The 14673-nt window shown below is 36.9% G+C and overlaps 1 protein-coding gene across 1 annotated transcript; it reads left to right on the plus strand.

Moving 5' to 3' along the window:
• The first annotated feature begins 2162 nt into the window (after positions 1-2162).
• LOC139694972 (ninjurin-A-like) lies at positions 2163-14436 on the plus strand. Its single transcript, XM_071593524.1, has 6 exons — positions 2163-2391; positions 2800-2868; positions 4388-4529; positions 8606-8739; positions 10138-10335; positions 13397-14436. Exons 2-6 carry the CDS (start codon positions 2815-2817, stop codon positions 13628-13630), a joined length of 762 nt encoding a protein of 253 aa, XP_071449625.1. The 5' UTR covers positions 2163-2391; positions 2800-2814; the 3' UTR covers positions 13631-14436.
• Positions 14437-14673: the final 237 nt, after the last annotated feature.

Consider the following 14673-nt stretch of genomic DNA (forward strand, 5'->3'; position numbering starts at 1 on the left):
ATCCGTAGTATTTATGAGGAGGGAATCTGGCCGGGAGACTTGGTGAGATCAGTTTTAGTTCCTATTCTGAAAAAGGTAAAGGCCACGTCATGTGAGGACTATAGGACAATTAGTTTGATATCCCACGCAGCTAAAGTTGTTCTCAGGATCATAAACAAAAGGATAGATAGTAGGGCAAATGATTACTTAGGGGATGATCAGTTTGGGTTTAGGAAGGGGAGAGGTATGCGTGATGCCATTGCAGTAATGATATTATTAATCAAGAGGAATATAGAATACAACCAGGAGGTATTTGCCTGTTTCGTAGATTTCGAAAAAGCGTTTGATAGAGTGAATTGGGAAAAACTAATGAGTATATTGCAGAAAATAGGAATAGATTGGAGGGAAAGGAGGCTAATCCGCAACCTGTACATGTCTCAGACTGCTCAGGTGCGGGTGGGAAACGGGGAGTCAGGATGGGCAGTGTTAGGAAGGGGTGTAAGGCAGGGTTGACCATTATCACCGTTGCTGTTCAACCTGTATGCAGAGGAAATGATCAAAGAGGCATGGGAAGAACTCGAGGTAGGAATGAAAGTGGGCGGGGAATTCGTAAAATCAGTTAGGTTTGCTGATGACCAAGCTTTAGTTTGTCAGTCAGCCAAGGGGCTGCAAGCATTGCTTAGTGAATTGGAAATTCAGTGCGACAGGTATGGGATGAGAATCAATATTAATAAAACAAAGGTTATGTGATTTTCTCGAATGAAAAAGGCTAAACTTAACATTAAAATAGGAGGGCAAAAACTAGAGCAGGTAGAACAGTTTACGTATCTCAGTAGTGTTTTGGACCAACATGGTCAAAGTAGTAGGGACGAAAGGAGAAGAATTGCGCTAGGCAAAGAGGCTTTCACAAGGAGGAGGGAGTTAATGACGGGGACGTTGAGTAAGGATGTTAAGAAAAGACTCGTAAAAACACTGATATGGAGCGTAGCTATGTACAGCGCGGAAACGTGGTCATTGAAGCAGGAGGATAGACGTAGACTGGAGGCTTTTGAAATGTGGGTGTGGAGAAGAATGGAGAAGGTGAAATGGGCAGAGAAGAAAACAAACGAGGAAGTGCTTGGTATGGTGGGCGAGGAGAGGGGTTTGTTGGGAGCAATCCTGTGGAGGCAGGAAAAGTGGATGAAGGGGGTATTGACCGGCAGCGGGATGTTGAAGACTGTAATTGAGGGGAGAATGTTAGGCAAACGAGGAAAGGGAAGGAACAGGATAGGGATGTTGGACGGGATGAAGGGAGGAAGAAAGTACTCAGAGCTGAAGAGGGACCTAATATAGAGTAGGATGTTGTGTGTTGCTAGGGGCCACAAATTATTTAATTAGTAATCACGTCCATCCAAAAACCTACCTTAACCGGTAGATTACCTAATAATTATAATAATATTAATGATGATTAATACTATTACCACCCGTTTTGTTTTGAAATTTGCGCAACCGTTGATGATATAGTCAACCCGCCAAACAAATACCGAAACAACTCGAAATGACTGACGGAAAGCGAAATAATAATAATGGTGCAGGAGTTATGCGCTCCGAAGCAAAGGCTTCGTTCATTTCTATATACAGTGCATCGGTTGCATTTATCGATCTCAGTATGAACATAAAACATAATGTGCGTGTGACAATTGTTGCGTGCAAGCAGAAATGTATAATGTAAAATCTCAGAATGTGGTACCGTTACTTTATAGGGAAATAGGGGCAACTACAGAAATCGTACTCAGCGAGAAATGGATCTAAATGAAGGTTCTGGGGTTGTAATGCTGAATTGAAACTGGCCCACCGGCCATATCACTGATACGAGAAAACGACAGAAACTTTCATTCCCTCTTGCTACCCTACTTCTCAAAATAAGACATTAATAAAGCATGAAATCACTATCCTCAATGCCCTCACGTGAATTATGAGTCAAGTTTCATCACTTTTTAAATGACTTCGTCACGACTCCGACATTTATTGCGACCATTGAAGTTTCTAAAAACGCAAATATTTTCGCCCTTCAAGTTACAGATCACAGTTTTTATAAATGATTAAATACAGTTATAATTCAATACGGGATTGAGGGCTGAAGCCGGAAAGAATGACGAGTGTCCTTGGCGACATTCTTTCTTAGTGACTGGTATGGACATACATATGAATGTATGTCCGTGTCGACTGCTTGTATGTTAAGCGCAGTCATTACTGTGAGAAGCTGGCGAATCAATTAAAAAATAAGGCGACGACGAAGCTATGTTAAATTCATAAGCTGTTACATTTATTGCGGGAAACTGGATAGATTGTGGGGCCATTTTTTGCTCACTCGGTCGTTTTGAAGCCGCTTTTTGCCTTCCGCTAAAATTGAGAACATATCATCATCAATTGGTAAGAAGTTTCAAGTAACTTCTTATTAGAAATAAACTGACGTTGTCATTTGTGACCAACGTTCGAAATTATTATTTATTTTAATGACTTGCTGCGCTTCCAAAATACGGGAACCCACTATTTGGTTTACAAATGATTTGTTGAATAGCTTAATTCGTGTTTTGGCATAATTTTGATTCCCGAAGCGTGCCTCTGTGTAATTTTATGTTAGTAATTATCTTAAATTTTTAATTGAAAAACCGCAATATTTTTGGTAAAGCAAATGGTTAACTTGTTAACATGTTACATGTAACTTGTTAATGTTAACATGTCAATGATGTTACTTTTTGCAGTGCTTTCTTGCATTCCTATTTTGGTACGCAACTCAAGGAACCTGAAGTATGTTTAAAATGGATTCTCTCTCTGTAGGGACGGTGTACTGCAATGGGAACTATATTAAATGATGTAGAAAAGAATCGTCCTACGGATACGGAAAAAGTAAGGATGTATTAATTGCCATTTAACTTGTCTTCGACATCTTCGTAGATTCTTCTGCAGAAGATTTAATATTAGATGTTTGCACGAGATACTTAAAAGCAATATGGATATATTTAGTTCATGCTTTATTGTTCCTGTTTGTTACTGGGTCAGATGCTTATCGGGTCAGGTCCTGGCCTTAGAGGAATTTCCGAATAAACAGCGGCATGTTTACTCACATTAATCCCAAATATAGCTACTGATGCCGGATAGCATAAACTTTGAGAGGCTCAGCAATACTATGGTTGGTTTGTTTTCTGTGTCATGCGCTTTCTTGCCAGGTTATCTTGAAATCCCTGGATTAAACTAGGATATGACTGGTGAGTTGAGTTAATTGTGAGTGGTACAAAGGTGCGGATGCTTACGATTGCAGGAATAGCTTCCTTAATTTCGCATAGGCTTTAGGAGACGATTCAATTGCAAAGACTATTGGACTGATGTAAACCGATTTAGAATTTTTACGGTGCATTTAAGTCCAATTGTGGAGCTAGGAATATTAATCAGTAGCGAGCAGCCCATTTAGTTGTAGAGAGGTAGGTACCAAGATAGGTAGGTATGCTATATGCGTTTAACGGGGGAGATTTACATTTTAAAACGAAATAATCGAATAATTTTGTGATTGCAAGAATGAGCAGATTGACTTTCATTTTTCGGCAAATAATTTAAAATGAAGCATTATACCCATATAACCCATTCTACCCATATTATTATTTGTAAACCAAGAATCTTGATAGTAGGTAATAATAAAACTTTTATCCCTGAACACCTTTACATATTAGGATGGGATTGGCCAATTATAGATAATAAATAAGTAAGTGCCCTGAATAAATTCACTTCATTTACGTGCACGATCAAATTACTTGCATAACATTTTGCCAATTGTAAGCAAAAATATTTACGGATATAAAATAGAAAGGGATTTGCATGTAAATCATTACAGATAAAATTATTTAATTTATCTCATAAACTGATTCCATGGAGTCTCATGGTACTGGAATTTTTTTCTGAATTACTTTTGTAACTAATTAATCTCTTGAAGCCCATCTAAGACTCTCCACAAATTACTAGATGCTAATTGAAAAGGTAGATGAGCTCTGAATTTTCAGCCGAGTTTGATACGCTTAACACATAACAATAATTTGTTTGGAGCCAAATTTTAATTGTCGCTGTTGTGGCTTGTGTGAAGTATAGGCATCAAAATATATAGGTGTATTTATATATAGGCATATAAAATTTATAGGTGTGCTGTCAGGTGATATCTGATGTTTTTACTGCTATGGTTTTTATATGATTATCCAAATTAAAGTTCAATGGAAATAAGAACATCTTCATTCTTATGCTGGCTCATTAGGAAGATGGTTTCTCTCTCTTTTCCTTAACATGATACCTAAATCTTATTGATTGCTTCACCTCACAAAAATATCTACAGCTATTCATAATTCAGATCTAATTCCCACAATCATATTTTCTTCTGTTGCAGCCAAGGCCTGAATCTCCAGAGTTGCATCCCCTGATGGCATTCAACAGTGCAGGCATTGCCATGGAAACAAACAATGGTGTTCGTGAGAGAACAGACAAGGAGAAGCATCCAGAGGTTTTCACAAATTTACCTCTTGCTACAGGTTTGATTAGAATCTAATACCTCTTATTTAAGAATGTACTATTATCATCATATTTTTTCAGAACTCCAGGACTAAGACCTACAATGAGTAATCACTTTGGCATAAATCGCCATTTAAATTGAAAAATATAATTTCAAGTGAAATTCAAGCAAGTTCATGTATATGTTATGCATTAAAACATAAAGAAGGAATAAATTACCAACCATGGTAGTACACCTGAAGGTTGGAGCTCATCTTATCCACTAATTCCTTGGACCCAAGTGAGGAGCATGATCAAGAATTGAAAAAAACATATATAGAGAGTTGCTACCCAGCCATTGTTTTGAAAACTGCCCTAAACATAGCTGTCGAAAAACATTCATCGACAATTGTTGCAAAGTTTCCATACTGACCTCCCTCACCCTCGCAGATGCCCACATTAAAGTTGAAACATTAGCGTCTGAGTACAGTTGGGTTGTTGAATCATATTTATCCATAACTTAAGTGTTGCTCACTTCCCCTTCACTCACCTGCAACTTGCTGACTAAAATGCCTCTTCCCTCCTTAGTCCTCTACTCCCTTCCACAGGAAGGGATAGTTGCATGGCAGGGAATTTCACTAGTTTATTTGGTCACACCAGTGTAACTTACTTTTGATAGTGCTTGTTTCTGTGAACCTATTCTGCTAATGCATTCATAAATATACATGGGTATGTGCATGTATATGCACATACAATTATGCCTGCAGTTATGCGGGCATACACACCATCCATTTAAAAAAAGTATTGGTCAAACACACTGTTAACAACATAATAACAAGTAAAAATGAGGCCTCATGAAGAATTTTGTTATATTTTGGCAGTGATACTGATAAGACCACACATCTAAGTCCTATCCCCCTCTTAGTGCCAATCTCATCAGCTTTCAGCCTTCATGATTGAAGAATGATTGAATGGAGAGTGATTCAAAACATTACTTTTCCCCCAAGCTTGTAGCCACCACATATGTATCAATGTTCTCTCTCCGCAGAAATATGGAAATGGCGTCCACTGCCCGTTATTGTCTAAACCCATTGAAGGTGTCACATTATTTGAACAGGAACCATAATAAGGGTAATGGGGGCTAAAATTACTTGCATTCCCTGTGCCTCCTCTATGGTTTCATTATTCATGCAATATAATGCCACCCACCCAAATGGCTGGCTCTAGGCATGTGTGCAGTCAGAGACATTGCAGATGATAGTTGAATCCAACAAGCCACCCTTTTCTTATTGTGATTGCCCTGAAGGCTCTCATTGCTACACATTAGGGGCTGCCGTGCCCCCTATTGCCTGTAGACTCTGCTGGGCCTAAGGCCTCCAGTTATATGGTGGGTCCTCTACGAGTTACGAGAGAAGACCCAATTTCTGACTGCCTTATTGTTCCCTTTCTCTCTCTCCACCTCTTGAGCGCTAATTACATCAGTATGAAGGCACCCTCAACTTTCTCTCACTTCAGTCCATGGGATGGGACTTGCTAGGGATACTAGCCTCTCATTCAGCCTAAGAGTTCTGATGTAATCGCTACCTTTATTAAAAGACTGCCTCTCATCCCATCATTGTCCACTGCTAGATCAATAAATATGTGGACTGTTCAGTAATTCTTTAAAAATCCTAGAAATGGTGTCATAGAATTGGAAAAAGTTGATTTCAGTAAGCCTCATCTCTCACTAGACCGCTGAAACAGCGAGAGTGAGTGATGACATTTGGAGATAGGAATGAAATTTTCAGCTATATCCATTGCATGGTTTCATTTTCATTGTCAATTTAATTGATAAACTCTTGTTTATTAAGAAAAATAGAAGAAAGTGAGTTTCGTGTGGTGGTTAAGCACTTCAATTTAAAAGGCTTAACACCTAAAGAGATCAAAACTGAGTTGAACAAAGTTCATGGCACATCTGCACTTAATATGATTGTGTAAATGAAGTTTAAAGAAGAAAAAAGTATAAACGTGGCTGTACATCCACAAATAATGAACATCTTTAGTAACGTTCAGTGGAAGTGACTTCCTCTGGAATGATTGACAAAACCACAATATGGTTGTGAGGGATTGATGAGTCAAATTTTGTGCAATAGTTGAGGCCACAGGCATATCACAAGGCAGGTAAAGTGTTTTCAATTTCGCACAAAAAATGGGCGTGAAAAAAATGTTGGCAAGATGGGTGATGTGTTTGCCCTCAGTGGATAATAACACAATCATGTGTTCGATTCGGAGGCTAGTGTGCTGTTTTCTGTTGCAATCCTGACAAGTTTCTGAGTCAATAAATAAATGTGAAGGAAACAAGTATACATGACTACACTCCAGAGACAAAGGAGCAGTTGAAACAATAGGTTTCTAATGGAGATCCATAGCTGGAAAAGGTAAAGATGGTGAAATCGGCCAACATGGTAATGGCCACGGGTTTTTCGAATGCATGCAGAGTCATCTACATCAATATTTGCTAAAAGGAAAAAAATGAAAAATAGAGAGTACAAGGTATTATTAGAGAGTGCAGTATTATGCATTGTTATAGTTCTTGTTAAGTGAAAAAATCAAGAAAAAAAGTCCTCATTTGGAGAAGAAAAAAATTATCTTCCATCAGGTGAACACCTGCACAGTTCTGATGGCAAAAATTATGGGATAAAAGCTTGAATTATTACAACTACCACAGTATTCACCAGAATTTGCATACAGTGCCTTTTTTTTCAATTTCCAAACTTGCTCAGTAGAAAACAATTCATGATGAACAAGGAGCTGATTGCCAACAAAGATGCCCAGTTTTAGGATCTTCTGAAATCCTACTTTTTGAATAGCTTAGAAAAGTTGGAAAAATGTTGGAAAAGGTGCATTGAGCGAAAAGGATAATGTTTATGAATAAAAAATTATTCAAAATGATGTTTTTCTATTTTTTCCCATGAATATATTGGAAGACCACGTGACTTTTCCAGCAGCCAAAAATGATCGTTAATGTTTCTCTGTCCTCTGAGCATCAGAGTATTGTCACGTATTGGAAACATCCTTGTCAAATGCTATGTGTTTGCGGGAGGAGCCTCCTCTCCACCACCTCCCCTCTGACATGGCGCAGGTACCATTTCTACTATCTCTCTTTTTCTTTCAAGTTCCTACCAAAGTGGTGGAATACCTTTCAAGAATAAGGTCACAGTTATCTCTAAATTCCCTCCTAAAGTTAGTATTAGTAATATAGTGTAATGGTAACAGCTAATAATGGCACTATGTTTATCCATTATTGAAATAGAAATATTTTCTATTTCAATAATGGATATCAATTACTTCCACGAAGTGAAGCCTGAAACAATAGAGCACTATGTTTACTTTGAATTAAATTTCTTGGCATCAATTTGGGCTTGTGTTGGCTCAATATGGCCATGTAACTTACAAAATATTGTGAGCATTTTGTGGTTTATGTAAATATAAAAATGCCATGGATTCAGAAGTTAGTGAATATTTTTATGAATACCTCTGCACAACTGAAATCCAAATCTTGAAGAAAGCATACCTACAATCAGTCACCCTCCTCCAAATTACAATGATCATCCCTCTCTCAACCACCATTTTGCAGTGGAACCATGTGTGGTCTCTCTGATATATATTTCATTCAATAATGTAACCAGTAGTATGACATCTTAAAAACTACTAACTGAAAAAAGCAATATGTATCTTAGCTTTGGAAATATTTTCATTGCACAGTAAATTGAAACACTTAACCCTTGTGTGGGGATGTAGTAGTCCAGGGGCAGAGCATTTGACTACTGACTGGATGGCCCGGGTGGCACAAGGAATGGCACCCCTACCCTAATGTTTGAATTGTACATGTTGTTGGGCTTAGTACTGGGTGAACTCTGCAATCACCTATCAGCCCGACCTTCGGGTTGATGACCATGTTAATGGTTTTTTTTACCCTTTTGTGATATTATGGATTAATATACCTTAGACAGATGAAATCTGTGACGTGTTGAAATTGGATGGGTAAGGTGGCTGACCCTAGGCTTGGCCATTGTCATTGCATGCCCCTGTTTTGTTTTGCCTGCTGTCTTATCACTGCCCACTCTCCTCATTTCAGGTGGCATTGATGATGGATTCCTGACGCCAGGGCTGGACCGGGAGGGGCCATCCAACCCACACAACCCTGAGAGAGAGGAGGGAGGGGGACTCCACCCTGGTGCATTCCCTCAAGCACCAGGTTTCCCTCATGAGGTATGCAGCTGGAATAACCTTGCATTTCATAAATGAATAATGATGTATCATAAACATCATCCACTGATGTAGGCACTTAAAAACAATGATTCTCTTGGTACATATATGGAACAAAATTATGAATTCTAACAATTACAATTTTACAAATGCATGCCAATTCCATTTCCTTACCTTTCAACTAAGTCAGGTAGCAAGTATTTCAACTATTTAACGGCAGTTATTGGACTCTTTGAATACAACTTATGAGAGAATTGTTAGGAAAAATTTATTTGTACTTGCATCCTAGATGAGGTATAATTACAGGTTTTGGCATTCAATAGTCTTCAGAAAGCCTCCATACTACCACTCTCTGAAAAGCAGATGCTATTTCTGGGAGAGAATGGTTGTTTAAGAGAGGGGGTCAGGCCAGTAGTTCCCAGAGACTAGAGTCCTTTTATGGATGACCTCTCAATGGAGGAGGCCCTTGCAGTCCCAGCCTCTAATTCACTCTACCACCATCTCCCACACACATCGAGGCCACCAGTGTGTTCTAAATAATTTGTGCATCTGAATTTTGCCACTGACTCCTCTTAATTTGTAAATTCTCAGGGAAACTAAAATAAGATTATTGATCAAATAAGTGCACACAATTTCTCCCTAAGGTCGCATTGGTAGCAGTTTTAGAACCCTTGTCATATTACAGTAGTACAATAATAAGTTCTTGAATGAATGACCTCAGTGTGGAAGAAAAAAAAATTTAATGCATTAAATGTCATCAGTTGTCACCATTGAGGTGATAGGCAAAGTAACAGAATGAAGATTTCATGTTTATCATTGTCAAATAAAAAAAAATTTAATTTTAATCCATCTTTGCTCAAAGAATTGACATTTGTAACTAACAACATACATTTAATCTTTTCTTGTGCTTTTTCTTGTTCCTGAAAGAGATTGGTTTTTAAAAGATATCTAATGCATATGCTCAAGTGTGCTTATTATAGATAACAATTCAAATCTTTCATTTTGATCTGTTTTTGATCTTTCGTTTTGTTTTTATCATTGGAAATATATCGAGTTGTATCATTAAAATAATTGAGAATGTCATGCATCTTTTCTTAATTGTGGGTTACTCTATGTTTTTCACACTATGTACATTGCATTAAATCCTTTGTCTCTCTGTCTTTTTAATAAGAATGATATTCAAAGATCAGTGTATCAGTGATGTTGCTGTGAGAATAAGTTATTCAGCTCTTCTGCAATAAGACAAAAAGTGAATTGGAAATACCAAGCAATTGAGTCTTGCTAGTGAAAGTGTTGACTTGAGATATTCAGAGACACTTTAAAAGGTTTTAGTGCAGCATTGGTGTCATTGTTAGGTGTCCTCCTTCCACTCCCCTCACCCCCTCTTCCTTCTATTCGCAGCCCGAGAAGATACCACGAGGTAGAGGAGGAGTTGACATCAACGTGTATGCACACAAGAAGACCCTTGCGCAGGGCATGATGGACTTGGCACTCCTGTCAGCCAATGCCAATCAACTGCGCTATGTCCTTGACACTGGCCCCAACCACCCATACTACTATGTCGGGTTGGTGCTCATCTCGACCAGCATCTTGCTGCAGGTACGTGACTTGCTCATACTTTTGCTCATGTGCTGCAACACAGTCCCTTTTTGTTTCTGATGAACATTAATGACAATATTCTACAGAGAAATACTCATGAGTATGTATTTCACTTGTGAGAGCAAACAAGCCTGCATCAGCCACACTTGCGATTCGTGGCCATTTCATGTGAGCTGGCTCTCTTGGGCACTCTTATGAATCCATTGTAATCGTGAGTGTGGTTGTGTATAAAAATGCTGTTGTATTTCAAATGCCAGTGTGGAGAAATAAATTGCCCTCTCTATTATGTTTTATTAAGTTTATAACTAACTTTTAACTTTAATTCACATTTCCATTTTTTCTGTTTTTCTACTTTTCCTAGTATTGTTAAAATAATAATATGAACAATTGATTTGATGATGTACATTTGAATTGATTGAAGAACAAATATGGCAGTTATGTTCCTCTTAACATCCTGATCTTGAAAATTTTTGGGTTAGTGTAGGTGGCCAAAGGTTAATGATGTAATCATGTTTAAATGATACAAAAAATTGCGCAGTGGGCTGATAACTCAGATTATCCTGTTGAAGAAAAGAAAAATGTGATGCAGTGGTAACATTCTGGAGTATCATCACAAAGATAGCTAGTTCAGTACTGGCTTTTTTATGTTTTATTTTGCTGATTTATATGTGAAGCCTTATTGTCATTGGTCGCAATTTTACTTTTAAATTTTCTAACTTTTGGTTGGTACACTTGAGCTCCATGTTTTTGTTTTCTATTGGCATTTTGGACTTTTCTCATTTCTTTATCTATTTATAATAAAGTGAAAGGTTCACGAAAGTGAATGTAACAGGCATGGCAATGGCAAAGGCAGGCTCCCAGGAGGCAAATGCATACATTCAGGGTTTTGAGCTGTAATGGTTCGTCTGAGGGGGAAGGGAGATAATAATTAATATGTTACAACGGTCATTGAAGGAAATATTGTAGATGGAGGTATGGTAGAGGAATTTTTGGGAACTCAGATTTCAAAACCCCCAGAACCCCTCTTGCACTCTATACTCATTCTCATAGCAGAAATACTAGTACAGTAAAGTCTCATAATATGAACATTGTCTGTTCTGTGATCTTTCTCATAAAGTGAAACACTCATTTAATGTTTTCTTCAAACATATTTCAATGTTTTACTTTTTCAGTATCAGTTAAATATGATAATGTGGACTATACTGAAAAATATTATGTACAAGGTTTATTTAAAGAAAATCATGTATACATTCTTTAGGATCATGGATCACGTTCACCTTTTCTTCTATCGTGGAATGAGGCAACCAGGAATGCAAACTCGATTTGTGAAAGCATAAAAGATTCAAGATATATTGTTAGTAATTTAAGATGCATACCTAATTCCTTGTAACTAGAAGGCTGTCTAGAGATATTTGTTTTCTCCGAACCTGCAAAATTTGGTGAAAATGCAACTCAGAATGATCGTTAAATAAATGTATAGCGTGTATCACCACTTCCTTATTGTTACGATGCAAAAGTTTTCTGTGACCTCCCCATGACATTTAGCCGGCTGTGTTGGACTTTACACATCTTGAAGGTTTGTGTACTTTCTGGATGGTGAACATGAAGAGAAGGAAGGAGTTTTTTCCTTCTCTTCCTTGAGAAGGGTGGTGTAGACCACCAAAAATTCGAAACCGAGTGAGTTTCTTTTCTTTTTTTTTTTTTTGGGTTTCTTCTGCTGTGCTGACTTCATATACATTATTATTCACATCCGTGAGACTTTCACAAAAGTGTTCATAAATAAATAAATTAATTAATATATATATATATATATATATATATATATATATATATATATATATATATATATATATATATATATGTATATATATATATGTAAATTATATATGTATATATATATAATATATATATATATATACATATATAAAAACACAGATGTAGAGTTTTAGAATATAGAGGCACAAATAAAGGACACTCACAATTTGTTATTTGACGTTTCGACAGCCCGGCTGTCGTCTCTGACAGCCTCTGAGACGACAGCCGGGCTGTCGAAACGTCAAATAACAAATTGTGAGTGTCCTTTATTTGTGTCTCTATATTCTAAAACTCTACATCTGTGTTTTTATATATTTGTGCGTCGCGAAGAGCATTCCATTTCTGTGACCTCCCCATGACATTTAGCCGGCTGTGTTGGACTTTACACATCTTGAAGGTTTGTGTACTTTCTGGATGGTGAACATGAAGAGAAGGAAGGAGTTTTTTCCTTCTCTTCCTTGAGAAGGGTGGTGTAGACCACCAAAAATTCGAAACCGAGTGAGTTTCTTTTCTTTTTTTTTTTTTGGGTTTCTTCTGCTGTGCTGACTTCATATACATTATTATTCACATCCGTGAGACTTTCACAAAAGTGTTCATAAATAAATAAATTAATTAATATATATATATATATATATATATATATATATATATATATATATATATATATATATATATATATATATATATATATATATGTATATATATATGTAAATTATATATGTATATATATATAATATATATATATATACATATATAAAAACACAGATGTAGAGTTTTAGAATATAGAGGCACAAATAAAGGACACTCACAATTTGTTATTTGACGTTTCGACAGCCCGGCTGTCGTCTCTGACAGCCTCTGAGACGACAGCCGGGCTGTCGAAACGTCAAATAACAAATTGTGAGTGTCCTTTATTTGTGTCTCTATATTCTAAAACTCTACATCTGTGTTTTTATATATTTGTGCGTCGCGAAGAGCATTCCATTTCGAAGATATATATATATATGTGTGTGTGTGTGTGTATGTATATATATATATATATATATATATATATATATATATATATATATATATATATATATATATATATATATATTGATACACACACATCCTTCCAGAGTCTTTATTTGTGTGAAGGTGAATACATTGTTAAACCCAAAAATAAATTACTGTGCAATTTTGTCTGATGAGGTGGAGTCCCATTCCAAATAAAAAGACCTAATAATTTATGTATGTGTATGAACAGGTGGCTGTTGGGATTGGTCTCATCTTGAACAGCCGCTACAACATCCGTCACATTCGAGACATCTCAACGGCCAATAAGATAAACAACTTCACTGTCCTTGGCATCTTCCTCGTCACCATGATGAATGTGTTCATCTCTGCCTTTGGTGTCGGGGACAGCCCATCAATTCCTGATGCTGGCAAGATCCCTCCCGAGAGATTGTTGGAGTTGATGGCTACCAATAGCACTGAGTGACAATGGCATTAACAATCCTGCCCTCTTTCTCCTGTCTACCCTCTTGATAATCCCTGAGTGGATGGTTGAGATTCAAATACTCCTTTGTCAACAAAGCGTGAGCCACAGCTCAGAGTTTTATGACATATTGTAGCTTTACCTCTGATCTCGCTACTCAGAAAAACTAAAAATATTGACGCAATTGTAAATTTGAGGGGAAAATGAGATATAGTTATAGCTTTCAGTTGGGAGCTGTATTTTGTGAAAGCACAGAAAAAGAGGTTCCATTATACAGAAAGGAGTTATGCTCCTATCATGCATAAATGATTTTTAACTAAAGATGACTTGGTTGAAAGGTTACATAAAGATGAAAGTGATATTTAAATGAAGAATTCTTGAATCAGGAAATTTTCAAAATGAATTAAATAGTGAAATTGTAGGATTATCTTATGTCACTGTTTTATATCCTCTCTCAAAATGTGAGCTATGGTGACCAAGTATCCAGTGGGAAGTTGAGCCTTATCCAATCAAATACATTTGTGTAACAACACTGATGTAGCATTTTTAGTTGGCAATTGGATGTATTAACTTTACTGGTTGCATTTCAATTGTTTAGATATTGTCAAGGGATTTAATCCATTTTTATGATGCTATTTATGAATGCTTTTAGAACACAAAGGGACAAGCTGTGTTCCATTGTCTCTATTATTCTTGTTTATTCTGGTTTATTATAGAATGCAAAGTATCCAAGTGCTGGAACCCTTTCCCGGTGAATAAGTGTACTAAAATTTCTTAAATTGAAGCTGCCTTTTTGTCGCTTTGAGTTGACACTATTGTTGTCCCAAGGGCTTCAGCTATAAAGGATGCTGTTGCTGTGATCATATGTCACTCCTGTCTCTGCACTGCTCAGATATCCCTCTTATAGTGATAGCAGCACTTGAGGTTGCAGAACTTGTTTGATATTTATTGCTTCATTTTGAATGAACTCCTAACATTAAGTGGAGCTTTAAAAAAAAAAAATTTTTTGGTGTTCATCTATTGAATGGGTTCCATTAAGCACTAAG

The sequence above is a fragment of the Hetaerina americana genome, unplaced genomic scaffold (genome assembly GCF_022747635.1).
Source record: "Hetaerina americana unplaced genomic scaffold, ioHetAmer1.1.p SCAF_6, whole genome shotgun sequence".
Taxonomy (NCBI): Eukaryota; Metazoa; Arthropoda; class Insecta; order Odonata; family Calopterygidae; genus Hetaerina; species Hetaerina americana.